Here is a 14,558-nt window from a genome sequence, read left to right on the forward strand (position 1 = left end):
AACAGGCCCAAAAGTATTTGATACTCTTGTAGACATGATTAGTAAAGTAGCAGAAGTCAAAACAGAACTACGTAAAGCTATATCAGTCTTTATTTAGTTTTTGTGTGGCAATGCATCGGTGTGCCATCAACTTTGTTTGGAGCCCCTCCTCGATCATCTACTCCACCGTCCCCACTACCTGTCTGACTTACCCTTCTGACCATGGCTTTGCATGCAGGAAAACCCTTGGTGTATTTTGACACTGCTAGTGTACAGAGAGGAGATTAGGGCGTCCCAGTATGGCATCTTCCCAACAGCATTTTTTTTAAATGCTTCATCCACTATCCTACCAGTTCCTTTTGTGCATTATATATGCCCACACCTTTGAGCATGCATCCTTGGGCTCCACCAGTTATAGCTTCTCGTTTGACTGTAACCTTGCCATTCCTCATCATAGTTATGTTCATAATAATGCCAGTTCACCCTATCTGTAAGGTTTGAATTTGCAGACTGAACCCAGGTCACCCGGATCACAGTCAGGACTCCTTCCGTCTTCACCACAGAACCAGACACAGCACTAAAGTTGTACGAGTCTGTGTCATGGTCTTTTAGCTAGGGTTCGTTGTGCATGAAAATTGTTTAGCTGTTTACTGTAAACCCCAGTCAATGTGTTTCAACTCCAAGCTAAGTAAAGCTTCCTTTTTCTTGACCAAGTTTAAAGTGTGTATTACTTCAGCTACATTAAACACAAGAATGTAAACAATACTTGTAGAGTGTGAATATGTTTAAAGGAGCTATCACAAGATGTTAAGAGTAGCACTAGGGCAGTTAAATATTTATTTATTGGCATTTGTTTACCAGGATAGCCCATTAGGCCATGCGATGCAAATAGATAAGCATTATTACAAGGTTAAACATTCGGAGGAAAAAATAAACAAAATGATATACTCTATTACACAGAAAAGGTACCACAGAAAACTTACACATTGCTAAAAAATGTAGCTTTTACAAGGTAGAACATTCAAAGGAACATACACACAGCATCAGCAATACAAGGTAAATGTAGCAATATGAGTTAAAGTGCATCAAGAACATAGCTAACATGTCTATGCAGAAAGGGTTGCTTTATACAAGTACATTTTATTTATTATTTATTTATTTAAATTTGTTGACCGGGAGTGTCCGACTGGACATAGGTCCATTTTCAGCGGAGGCCCAGGGAGAAAAGCTCCACAGTTAAAATAAACAGATAGTAGTTACATTGGATTACATAGTGATTAACAATTTAACATAGCAATTACAACATATTTACAGATGAAAAACATAGTATATCAGTAGACAGCTAGAATATTTATCTGTGAAGTACATAACAGACGTTAACAAATGTTACAATGAGAAGTTCCTGCTGTATAATAAGTATTAGGCTTATGAGCATCTGAGCTTGCTATAATCAAGGTAGTTAGTGGAGTGGAAAGAAAGTTAAGTGGTTGGATGGGGTGGATGATATTAGAGTGGGAGTTGCAAGGGCATAGCCAGCATGTTTTTAGGTGCGCTTTTAGTAAAGTTTTGAAGTGGGTGCATGATGGTATGGAGGTAATTGTGGGTGGGAGTGAGTTCCATAATTTGGCTATAGCGCAAGAGAATAGTGCTTCTCCAGCAGAGTTATTGGCTTTAGTGACCTGTAATTGACTTTGTTGCTGGATCTTAGTGGTATGCTGGTGTGATAGGGTTGGAGTAGATTCTGGAGGGATGGGACATTTAGTGGATAGTTTACTAGTTTGTGTGCGAGTGAGGGTTGATACCACTGAAGGAGGTGAGGGAGTTCAAGTCAGCCCAGTTCAGCAAGTGAGAGACAGTGGTGACTATGGTAGGATACCCCTGTGGTGAATTTGGCAATTTTGTTGTAGCAGGTCTCTAGCTTGTTTAGATCGCATTGCCTTAGGTTGGTATATATTGGAGAGGCATAAAGTAGGGTGGAGATAAGGTGGGAATTTGCTATTGAAATCTTTGCTGCTTTGGTGAGAAATTGCTTATTTCTGTATAACGCTCCTAGTTTTTTGTGGACTTTTTTATGGTCATGGATATGTGAATGTTAAATTTTAGTTTGTCTATTTCCATTCCTAGCAATTTGGTGTGTTCAGTTGGGTATATAGTGGTGTTGTCTTTTGCTGTGATGTTAAAGTGAGAGTTGTTTTGAGTATGTTTGGTGGGTTGGAAGATGAGTAGTTTAATTTTGTTTGAGTTGAGTATTAATTGGGCTTCGAATAACCATGTTTCAACAGAGGAAAAGGCTTCCTGTGTGACTTTTTGCAGTTTTGGTAGGGACTGGGCTGAGCAGATGATGGTTGAGTCATCTGAGTATTGTATGAGTGTGCCATGTTTGGTGGCAGAGGCTAGATTATTGGTGTAAACAGGGAAGAGTAGGGGTCCAAGGATGGATCCTTGGGGAACCCCTATGGAGACAGGTTATTGGGGAGATATGTCATTATGCCATACAACGGATTGTTGGCGGTCAGACAGGTAACTCTGAAACCAGTTGGTGACTGATTGTGAGAAGGATAGGTTATTTAGGACAGAGATAAGTTGTTTTGTGGGACCATGTCAAATGCTTTAGATAGGTCTAGGAAAGTAGCAGAGGAGAGATAGCCATTGTTTTTATGCTGAAGGATAGTGTCAGTAAAGGAGAGTAAGGCAGTGGTGGTGCTATGGTTTGGTCGGAAACCATGCTGAGTACTGGAAAGGAGGTTGTTAGTAAGGAGGTAGTCTGAAACCTGAGAGTGTATGCATCTTTCTAGTATTTTGGAGAGTGGAGAGAGAATAGCTATGGGGGGCGGTAATTGGTTAGTTCTGCGGAGGGTCCGCCTTTGTGGAGGGGAATTATATGTGATACTTTCCACAGTGTGGGAACGTAACTTTCTGACAGAGATTGCTTAATCAAGATGGATACTGGGTAGGCCAGAGCATCAGCTGCGATTTGTAGGTATTCACTTGGGAGGTTGTCTGCTGCTAATTTGGTGGGTTTAAGTTTAGTTAAGAGCTTTTTTTATGTTGGAGGTAGGTACAAGAGAAAAAGAGAAGGCAGTGGGGAGATTACTAGCTGAAGGTGTGGGTTGTAGGTGAGGGGGGGTTGTGTTGTTTAGCTAGTGATGGTATGGTTTGGGTGAAGTGTGTGTTGAATGAGGTAGCAATATTTTCTGAGGAGTGAGGGATGTTAGGAGGAGGGGTACTGACTTTACCTGGGTGGAGGATGGAGTTTATGGAGGACCAGAATCGTTTGGGGCTGTGTTGTGAGGAGTCTAGGGCAGACTGGTAGTATTGGAATTTGTCCTGTTTTATTAGCTTTTTGACTCTATTGCATAGTTCTAGGAATCTCTGTCTAGTTGAGGGGGTTTTGGTTTTGCGCCAGTGCTCCCAGGCTTTAAACCTGTTTTTCATTTTTGACTTAGTAGTTCTCTGTAGCCATGGGGAGGGTTGTGCTTTGGTTCTGGAAAATCTTATGGGGGCATGGTAATTAAGGATGTTCAGGAAGGTAGTATTAAAAAAATTCAACTGCGTCATCTAGACTGAGGTACTTTAGAGGATGCCAGTTACATTCTTTGAGGGATGAGATGAATGTGAGTGGGTTAAAGTTTATTTTTTTACGTATTTGATGGTAGATGACAGGTTTAGCTTGGTATAGGTATTTTTTGAGTAGGAATGTTGGGGAGTGATCACTGAGGCTATCTGATAAGCAGCCTGTTATATATGACTGGGGGCTCTTACTAACTAGTATCCAATCCAGGGTAGTGTGCTTTCTGGAGTTTTTATTTATCCTGGTTGGCGACTGGACTAGTTGGGTGAAGCCATGAATACCTAGATTGAGTTTGAGAGGTTTGAGCAAAAATTACCTTAAGAGTTTTCTAACAGCTAAAGAGTAGAGAGAGGAGAATAAAAGTATGAGAAGATGTAGTGTGCTGTATGAAGGGGAGGGTGGAGGAAAGGGTAAAGGTGATAGGATGAGAAAAGGAAGCAGAAGACAAGTTATATGAAAAAGAGTAGTGGTACAAATATGTATATGTAAAATATATAATATGTAATATAGTAAATATAATATGTGATTTGTTGAAACTGTAGGTAAGAGAACATAGACTGTGGGCCCAATTTGTGTATTTTCATGTGCTGCTCATATGTAATTTGCTGCTCATATGTAATTTAAAATGTTTTCAATTGTGCTTTCTTAGTACTACAAACTTAAATCATGAAAACTATGATGCAGTGAATGAAATCTTAATGTGTCATGCTGTTTATACTTGAGAGGTGAAAATGTTGTAGTTGGAGAACAAAACTTGGGGAAGACGATGTAGGAACAATTGCACTTAATGAGCATGAGATGCAAGTTTAGAAATGCCAAAATATACAAAAATCTACCAAAGAAAAAGTTGTAATGTCTTTCAGTGCTGCATCTTGTAGGATATTTTTTAGTTCTTTTTTTAGGAAATGTCATTTTGGGGGCGAAAAGAATGATCCAGTGTGGCACAGTGTTGCAGTTTAATGTTGCTGTTCCAAGAGTACATTGTTCTCAAGTTTGACTTTCATCTGGGGTGATTTTGCATACCCTGTCAGCGTCTCCTTGTTTTTTTCTGTGCTTCTGATTTTCTTCCATAACTAAGAGCACTCGAGTGTATAGTCTGGCAACGCACAGATTTCCCATGAGTATGTGTGTGCTGTGTATGTGCATGAATGCACACATGCTTGTCCCATCCAGGATTGTTTCCCTCACTTTAACATCTGTTGCTTGCCAGAATAGATTGGTTGTGGACGACCCAAAACTGGATAAAGTGAATATCTATTTTATTCATTTATTTTACGTGAGATATTTAAATGCTTAAAATCGAATCATTGTATAAACAGGAAAGAAAACTGTTAAGGGACAACTACCTAAAAACCTAAGGGTACAAAATAATAGAAGTCACTCATATTAAAATCACTTCCAGCAATGAGTCAAACTAGGCTCCACAACCTGCTGTCCACTGAAAAAGTGCAACCAGGTGATTCCACACAGCAGAAGTCTCACTGGACACAGAAGATGCCTTCTTATTTAAGATTTATATCTAGCATGCAACATAATGCAAGTCTAGGCACTAAGCTTGTCCTTGGAAGAAGGTGTTCTTTGCCATCCATGCTCCAACATTCATCCCTGCCTTTGCTGTGACTTTAACTTTCAAATCTAAGTCTTTTTTATCCAACATACCAGGGATGTATACAAACTGGGGAAAGAGAATCCAAAGCATCAGACATAGCTGTACTGTAGACCACCTCTAATGAATGTAGCTCATCTGCAGTTTCCATGCAGGAGTTGTCCATTCAAAGGGCACATGGTCTGACGATTTGTGGCTCGTAAATAGTGCCATCAGACCAGGTCAACATCCGTAAAATGTCGGTCAGGGAGGCAAAGCATGAAGTGTGTAGTGGTCAGTCCAGGAGACTGGTTCCCCTAGCTATTCCTTGCTTTTAAGACTAGGCTGGAAGAACAAATTCCAGTGAATGAATAAATTTACATGTAGCAGAGGTAATTACTTGGGTGTAGCAGAAGCATTATTAACTAAAGTGCTTTGGGTTAAGCTTGCTTGTTGTGTCATCAGCCTACACATTACAGTCACTCAGGATCCACCATTTAGAGGACTAAGGAGGAAATCAAAGAGTTTTTATAGAAACAAATGGCCAACCCCTATATTTAACCAGCATAGGGTAAAGAATACTAAAAGATCCGGGAGACTAGAGACTTCAAAATGAGTGCCAAAATGTTCACCCAGCCAGGTCTCTGAACAAAACACCTGGTCTTCATTGCAGACCAAATTAGACACAAGGCCCACTTTTTTCTGAGTTTACTTGACAGTAAAGGGTATAGCTGTAGACAGGTCCCCGGGGGGGGGGGTCCTGTCAGTCAAACATTACAGTTTAGCTCTTAAAGTGTTGCCACTAGTTATGGAGGAACACCTATATCACAACATGTTTCATTTTCCAGTGGTGCTAAAAGGTTCTCGCTCTCAGTACAACACCGCAGGTCAGATTGAGCGTGAAACTAGCCCTTACTGAGAATGAATGAATGGATGGATGGATCAGTCAGTAGATTATCCATATACATTTGCTGTACTATAGTGAGTAGATAATACATTTTCCTGCACTATGAATGCAGTCTGTAATTAGCCATGAATGCAGTCTATAATTAGCCGTACAATTTTCCCTGGTGATGTGACATCTAAAGTTTCTGTAAGTGGCACACTGATATCTGATTATCATCTGTGCCTGCCTGATAAAACAGAGAATTGCTGAAGTACATCGGCTAGTGTAGTGTTAAGTAAAAACCGCAAAGCATTATGTAAATCAAAATACCACTACTGAACAAGCAAGCTGTTATAATGAAGCTGTAAGAAACAAGGTGCACTTCATCATAAAGAGCAAAGTTTTCAGGTTGCAAACATATTTGAAAATGCTTGATGTATCTAAGTGTATGAGAACACAAGATTTTTGTCAGACAGAGAAGTATAATGAGTGTTAAAAGAATGAATTGCCTGCGAAGACCTGCAGATGGACCTGAGAAATTTGCCAAACAAAATCAAGCAGTAGGAAGAGGAAATGTAGATGGGTAAGATAGATGTAGAAATTCAAATGTTTTATGAAGAAAAATATATGGCTGAGGGTTGCTGATAATAAAAGGATGTATGTGATGAAGCATTCACCTTGTCTCATTACATGCCACAAAACAGAAAAGTAGATCCAGATAAAAATAAGGTGTAGAAAAGCAAGTAGTAATAAACATTACACAGATGATTATTACTTCTGTTCTTTTTTCATCAGATCTGCAATTTAAACAACACTCTCCTTATCTGTGTGATGTATTTATATAGCACAGGGCCTCATCATATCACCACGAGTACCCATGCTTTTAAATGCTTAATATGTGTGCTAAGTTTGTATTTGTGCCAAAGTGTTTAATGCACTGATTGAGACAGTAAAGGTTATTAGAACAGATAAATCATACATCTGTGTTTTCATTGGATTTAGGACGTGAGTGAAACAAGTATTCCAATTATGCTGGTTGGGAATAAAGCAGACATGCGCCTAAAATCTTCAGAAACACAGAAGTGTGTTCCGACAAGTTATGGAGAAAAACTGGCAATGGTAAGAGGTCAAACTGTCATTGATATTTAAGGCATCATTAGAAATATAGGCTTGCTTATTATTTGAGTTATTCTTCTCTTTATTTATGGTTGAATTTTATATTTAAACTCAACAAAATTACTGAAGCTGGTAAAATATTTTAAACAAGTTTGGTGGTTGGAAGAAGTTGTTTCAGCAACATTTGTTATACAAATTTAATAGAGCTGGTTGGACCCAGTACTTTTGTCTTTAGCCATGCGTTGCTGAAGTGCAGTACAGAGCAAAGAAAAAAAAACTGATGAGTGGTTGCAACATTTAGAAAGGCATTTTAGGAAAATATTTTAACTTGCCGTGCAGTATACTGTCAAAGCAATCCTGTCATACTTGGCATTAGTTCATAACTGCTCTTTCTTACATCACCCACTACATTTTCTATCCTTGGTAAATTGCCATTCCTGACAATGTCTGCTGATTGGCCTTCCCAGATGAGCCCCTAAATCACTGGTCATTTTACGCTGCTTGTTGTAGCTTTTGTTTTTAATCTGCAAATGCTCACTTCTTGGGACTAGACTCTATGGGCAAGAGTCCTATTGGAATCTGTCACAGAATGAAGTTGGACTTTAGTAAGAGTTCCATATTGACAGGACATCTTCCATTTTCCTTTTACTTCCTTTGTTTCAGTATGGAGAATTAGCACAGTATACCCATCCTTCAGACTTTGTTACTGCATCATTTTGACTTCCTATAGCAAGCAGTGGTACACTGTTATGCTTGGCCATGCTCACTGTGCTTATCTCTTCCAACAAGCTGGATCCTTTTTACAACCTGGAGCTTCAGTTTTGTAGACAGACATCCAGTCTGTGTCTATACTTTTTGACCTGTGTAGTACTGGGTGAGTAAGCCTTAGAAAGCTGCAATGAGAAACTTGTTTGGTACCGGGAAAGTCCAACTGGGTCAGGAACCCATTTTCAGTGGAGGCCCAGGGAGAAAAGCTCCAAATGATACATGAAAGTTAAGCAATTTATGTATGTAAGAAAAACAGCAACTATAAAAGCACACAGTAAGTAATGAATGCTAAGTAAGTACAAAGAGGTATATAGATTAATAAATTTTGGTAGGTACAATAATAAAGCATTTACTACATAGGGGATACTGAAAATAATGTGGTACATTGCAAACCTGATATATATATATATATATATATATATATATATATATATGTATATATATATGTATATATATGTATATATATATGTATATATATATATTAGGCAGAGGGTCAGAATATTAGAAGCAGGTAAATTGTTAGAATAGTGGTATAGAGTGGGAAAGTTAAGTGTGTAGAAATATATAAGTTCTGTTAGTCAATATATTAGCGGTTAGTGGATGAAATTCATATTTTAGGGATAGAAAGGATAGCCCCTAGAGAGTGAATGGAGTTCACTTGTTAGGGAAAGAGCAGGGGCAGGTCTGATTACATAGAAAGTGCATTCTTGGGGTGTGTTTGAAGTTGTTAAAGCTCTCAATAGAAGTAATGTCTTGGCAGAGATTTCCAAAGCCTTGTGGCGGCATGAGTATAGACACTGTCCAGCTCTTTTGTTTGGGATGTAGACTGTTAGGAGTTGTTTGTTTGCGGAAAAGAGGGCTCTTTTAGATATGTAGGGTTCTAGGACAGATTTGAATGGGGGGGGGGCAGCTATCGGTTATAAATCATTTTATGTGGAGAAGACAGCTGTACTAGGTTTAGGTGGTGTGTGCGAGTTCGAGACAGTTTCGTTCTTTCAAAGCAAGGCAGTGGCGGGTACAGTAGGAGTATTCTGTGACAAATTTGGCAATTTTGTGGTAGCAGATTGGAGCTTGTTTTTAAAAGAAGATTGTAAATTGGTATATATATTTTATTCTGAACACATGGTCTTAGCAGAATAATGCTGTTTCTGTTTAAAACCTGAGAATGCTTAGCTGATAAAGTATTTTTTAAGGTTTTGCACACCTAGCAGTCACTAGATCATTAATATGTAAAGCAAGCAATACTTTTTGTACCTCAGGTGTTATTAAAATTGTTATATGATAAAACACAAACTGCAATGTGCACCCATCAACATTGTAATAGTGAAAAAAAATCTTTGTAGCCTTGGCTCCTGTTCTAAACACTATAATGTGTCATAAAATTAAGAAATTACCAATGTGCTGTTGTCCTATCTCACCTTCATTCTTACCAGGATGGGTTTGTATCCGATCCGACTCTGCATTTATACACAAACTCAAGGTCTTCCACCAGCTTGTGGCTAAACCCTATCCCAGCATGCACTAGGAAAGTTCCCAGATCCAGTTTGCTGTTAAACAAGATTGGGTGCTCATCCTAAGTGTAATCTTTCTTCTAGTCATTATTGTTGAAATTTGTCTATTCTTGCTCTATTATTGATCTAGATACCTAGTTATTGTGCTAGTTCGTTATTTCCACTTTGTTGTGCCTGTTTTTCTGCTGTTGGTCGTCGTCTTTCGCTTAGGCCTTTTTCCCTATCCCGGCCTCCTCATTAAGACTCTCAATAACCCACTTAAGTTAGAGGGCTCTTCTTACTCTTCCTTTTCTCCTTTAGGAATTAAGGTAATTTCATTTAAATTAGAGAACTCCTTTACCCTTAACCCATTTAAGTTAGAGGGCTACTCCTTTTCTTTTCAGTCTTTCGGGCATAACCCGTTTAAGTTAGAGGGCTGTGCCCTCTCTTTATCCTCTATATCTCCCTTTTGTAGTTAAGTTTATTGTTAACTTGTTGTTAAAAAAAAATCTCTACCTTCCCTTGTTACTGTCCCCTTTTTTTAGGATGTCTTCTAAAGATTCAAAACCCTCAGGTTTCAAAAAAATGTGGAGAGAAAATGTCCCTAACTGATCCTGTTGCCTAGGAGCTGTCCATCTCCAGGAGTTTTGTTCCATTTGTCATTCCTTTCATCACAGGACTCTCCTGTAGAGAAAAAACAAATTGATATTGAGAGGTCTTTTAAAAAAACCCTTCTCAGAAGCAATACAAGAAGGTCCAGGTTTATCAAAGTCTGACCAGTCTCCATCTTCAAAATCTGACAAGTCTTGCAAGAGATCTTCCTCTTCTGGTGCTCCATCGGAGACCTCAAAAAAGGCTGCCAAAATTTCGACACAGGATCCGACACCGACGCTGGCCAAGCTTTTATCGGATCCAACTCTGAGGGCTTTTGATCCGACCACATCCACCCCCTTCTGCTCCGATTCCTCTTCCAATCTGACCTTGGACTTCGAAGTCAGAATGTCCTGAGCTTATATTAGTGGAACAATCGGACCCAAGACCTATTACGGGATCTTCGGATCCGACTATTGCCCCGATGTCCTCAGCTCCATCAGAGCTCGAGGAGTCTAGGAGCCAATGCTCTCCAGTCAGGTCCAGGGAGGCAATTCGGATTGGACAGTTGTCGGATCCGACCTTGCCTCTCGGAGCATCAGCTCTGGTGAGCTCTGCTCCTACCTCAGCCAAGCCTCAGACAAGGCCATTGTCTTTAAACCCGAGGGTTCCCTCAACTTCTTCAGATCAAGGGATTTCCTGGGATCAGGGGCGGGGGCCTTTTGAGGTGATGAGAGTACTGTCTTCACAGGCAGTTCCGCTGTCATCTCCGGATATTCTTCCCCCAAAAGCACTGGTGACCGCCTCTATACCCTTGCATCCACAGGGGCACACAGATCCTAGGCCTCAGGATGCCAGAAAGTGTACCCCCCCCCACTCTTCTGAAACCTCTCCAGAGTACCCCTTTGAGGAGGTCCCTCGGAAGAGGTTATGTAAGAGGAAGCATTTAGACTCCCAAGAAGAGTCCCATCACGTCTGATATGGACCTCAATGAAACTGAAGGGTCCCCACAGTAGCCTCCTGGTGATGTTTCCTTTGTAGATGTCTTAGAAATACTTAAGCATAGAAGTGGCTGGAAGTCCACCAACCCTTCAGCAGAGGAGTCCGTGTACCTGAAGGCCTTTGGATCACACCCTTCCATCACTTGGGTGTCTTCACCTTTCGACAAACTTCTGAATCTAGTTTCTTGTGTTGGAGTCTCCAGATTCAGTGGAACCTGTTCCTCGGAGGCCAAATGAGTTCATCACATCCCCGTCAGACAAAACCTTTTTAACTAAGGGAGTCTCAGTAGATGCTATGGTGGTGGCAGCATCCACCAAGAAGGAACTCTGAGACATCTTCTTCTGTTCATCCACCGAACAAGTAGTCTCGTACAATGGACAGATATGGAAGGCCTATTTTTTCTTCAGTGACTTTTGCTCTCAGCTCTCAAATCGCTGAATTACCTGACCCATTTTACTAGATTACAAATAGATTATCCGAAGGAGTTAGGAGATACTCTCCAAGGTTCAGTAGCTGAAGGGGTTTCGGTGAGAGTTTCCTCTCAGCTCTCTACCTTAAATTCAGTTGTCAACTCTTCCATGAGACTGATTTCTTATGCAGTTGATGGAGCGAGTAGAGCAGTGGGTTCAGGAATTTCCCTAAAGAGACATTCTTGGATGCGCTTGTGTGACTTCGCGGAGACCTTTAAATCTTCCTTTGTGAACGCCTTATTTGATGGCTCGTCTGTGTTCGGGCCCAAAGTCAAGGACACACTAACCAGGTGTGAGCAAGAAAAAAAGACTCTGTCTGCCACAGGAGTCAGTTTTTCCCTTCCTACCAGACCTTATCCCAAAGGTCAGAAAGTAAGTGGAAAAATGTGGTTTTGAAAATTCCAGAGAGGTTTCCAAGATATGGTGAATCTTCCCCCAGAGGCAGAGGGGGAAGTAGAAATGGAAGACACTGACCATGTGGCAGAGGGGGTTTGCAGAATCAGGGTGACAGAGCATCTTTCTTTGGTAAGCCTTTCAGGAAGACAGAGCATCTTTCTTTGGTAAACCCTTTCAGCGCTTCTGAAAGGGCAGATAAAAGAAAAGTGGGTACAAAGCATCATATTCAGAGGTTACTCCATACACTTTTCCTTCCCTGTCCCAAACATAGAAAAGATCCCAGAGGTTCCACCCACTCAAAGGGAACAGGCAACGTTAGAAATTCAAAAGTTGTTAGATAAAAAAGTCATCCAAACAGTCCCCACAGACCAAATAGGATCTGGAACTTACTCAAGATTCTTTTTAGTTTCAAAGAAAACAGTGGACTGGAGACCAATTCTGGATCTCAGCAATCTAAACAAATCAGTAAGAAAGTCCAAGTTCCGGATAACACTGCAGTCAATACTACCTCTTCTGGGACAAGACGATTGGATGTGCTCAGTAGACCTCCAGGATGCTTACTACCACGTAAGAATGGACAGACGATCCAGAAGATGCATGCACTTTTGGCTGGCAGCCAGTCACTACCAGTTTTGAGCTCTGGCCTTTGGCCTCACTACAGCCCCCAGAGTGTTCACCAAATGTATGGCAGTAGTCATGGCTCACCTAAGGCGCCTAGGATTCCGGGTGTTTCCATACTTGATGGTGGCAGTTAGGAGCTAGTCATCTGAGTGTCTACTAATAAAAGCGAGAGACACAACCTTGTAGCTCTGCTTTCACCTAGGAATTACAGTAAACTAGGAGATATCTGCCTTGCTGCCTTCTCAGCATGTCGTATTTATAGGAGCAGAATTGGATTCAACAAACTTGATGGCCAGGCTTCCTCCAGAAAGACTTCAAGTTCTACGACGTCAGGTTCTAAATCTTCTCACAAAGAAAAAAGCACAAGCAAGGATAGTCCTAAAAGTTTTGGGGACCAAGGCAGAAACAATAACCTTGATCCCATTAGCACATCTACACATGAGATTTCTCCAGTGTTTACTGTCCACTCACTGGTCAGTGCAGGAATTGCCGATGTCCCACAAAATAATAGAATCTTGCAAAAAAGACCTTCGTTGGTGGCTTTACTCCACTCGTGATGATAGGTCGATCATTTGTACCTCCCCAACCATTGGCCCCAGTGACCACGGATGCCTCTCAGATAGGGTGGGGAGGCATTATCTGGAAAAGATGGTCCAAGGCACCTGGCAGGATCACGAGGCCCATTTGCACATCAGTGTTTTAGAGATGAGAGCGGTGCTTCTGGCATTGCAAGCATTCCAGGAGACTCTTCCGCTGGGAACTATTGTATTACAGATAGACAGCATGTCAGCTGTATGGAACATAACAAGGAGGAACCAGATCTTACCCCCTTTGTCGAGAGGCCCTTAGAGTATGGCAGTGGGCGACCTCCTTCCAACACTTTCTGATAGCAACGCACATCCCAGGGAAATCCAACATGATAGCAGACAGATTCTGCAGAGCGATTTTGATGTCTCACAAGTGGTCCCTAAAACAGGAGGTGGTGGAAAAGATTTTCTGCAAATGGGGCCAGCTTTGCTGCGACCTTTCTGTGACATCCATGAATGCCAAATGCAGCAGCTACTTTGCCCTTATCCCCCTTCCGGGGAAGTCACCAAGGGATGCACTTGTCCACGATTGGCCCTTGGGTCTCCTCTACGCATTTCCTCCCTTTCCATTAATACCCAAGTTCTTCACAAAGCCAGTTGCTTTGGAAGGGACTTGATACTCATCACCCCATGATGACCTCATCAAGTCTGGTTCTCCTTCCTGTGTGCTCATCTTCGGGACGAACCTTGGATTCTGGACCCAGTTTCTGACCTCTTGACTCGTGCATCAGGAATGCTCCATCCTTCCCTTCAGACCCTCAATTTGACAGCTTGACTGCTCCGATTCCGACCATAGCCAGGTTTCCTAACCTGTCTTCATCAGTTATGCACATCCTATTTTCTTCTCATAAGGCTTCTACAAGAAAAATATATAGAAGCAAATGGAAAAGATTTTCATTTTGGGCTTCTCATAATCACATTGATCCCTTTAGTGCTCCAGTCAATTCTGCCCTAGAATTCCAAGCAAAATTATTCAACGAGGGTGCAGCTGCAGCTACCGTTAGAGTTCAACTAGCAGCAATTTCTAGTTTTCATATAGGTGAGTCTGGACTCGTTATGTCTCATAGGCTATGCAAAGTGTTTCTTAAAGGTACTTTATTACCACTGCCACCTGTCGGAGTCTCACCCCAGCACCGTGGGACTTAAATGTCATCCTATCTTGTTTAATTTTCCCCCCTTCTGAGCCAGCATCATCTTGCCAACTAAAGTTTTTGACATGGAAAACTATTCTCTTGATAGCAATTACCTATGCTAGAAGGGTATCAAAGCTGCAAGCCTGGTCAATAAAGCCCCCTACTTGCTTTTTCACATAGACAGGGTATCCTTACGAATGAATGCTTCCTTTTTGCCAAAAGTATGTTCAGAGTCAAATTTGAACCAATCTGTAGAGCTACCAGTCTTTTATCCAAATTACGGGAATAAGGCTGAATACATGTTACATCAGTTGGATGTGCATAGACAATTACGTTTCTACTTGCACAGGACTAAGTACTTTA

General features: G+C 41.1%; 2 protein-coding genes across 3 annotated transcripts in view; one reads left to right on the forward strand and one right to left on the reverse strand.

Annotated features, from left to right (window-relative positions):
* Nucleotides 1-14,558, forward strand: part of RASEF (RAS and EF-hand domain containing) — a 1,118,741-nt gene that overhangs the window by 999,289 nt on the left and 104,894 nt on the right. For both annotated transcript variants that reach the window (XM_044083709.1, XM_044083708.1), the window contains exon 15: nt 7,024-7,140. In XM_044083709.1, the coding sequence (XP_043939644.1) occupies nt 7,024-7,140 (117 nt within the window). The remainder of the gene's footprint in view (nt 1-7,023; nt 7,141-14,558) is intronic.
* Nucleotides 1-14,558, reverse strand: part of MCRS1 (microspherule protein 1) — a 1,081,536-nt gene that overhangs the window by 371,402 nt on the left and 695,576 nt on the right. The gene's annotated exons all lie outside the window — the stretch shown is intronic.

Source organism: Protopterus annectens, chromosome 9.part0, assembly GCF_019279795.1.
Source record: "Protopterus annectens isolate FY-2018-M chromosome 9.part0, PAN1.0, whole genome shotgun sequence".
Lineage (NCBI taxonomy): Eukaryota > Metazoa > Chordata > Ceratodontiformes > Protopteridae > Protopterus > Protopterus annectens.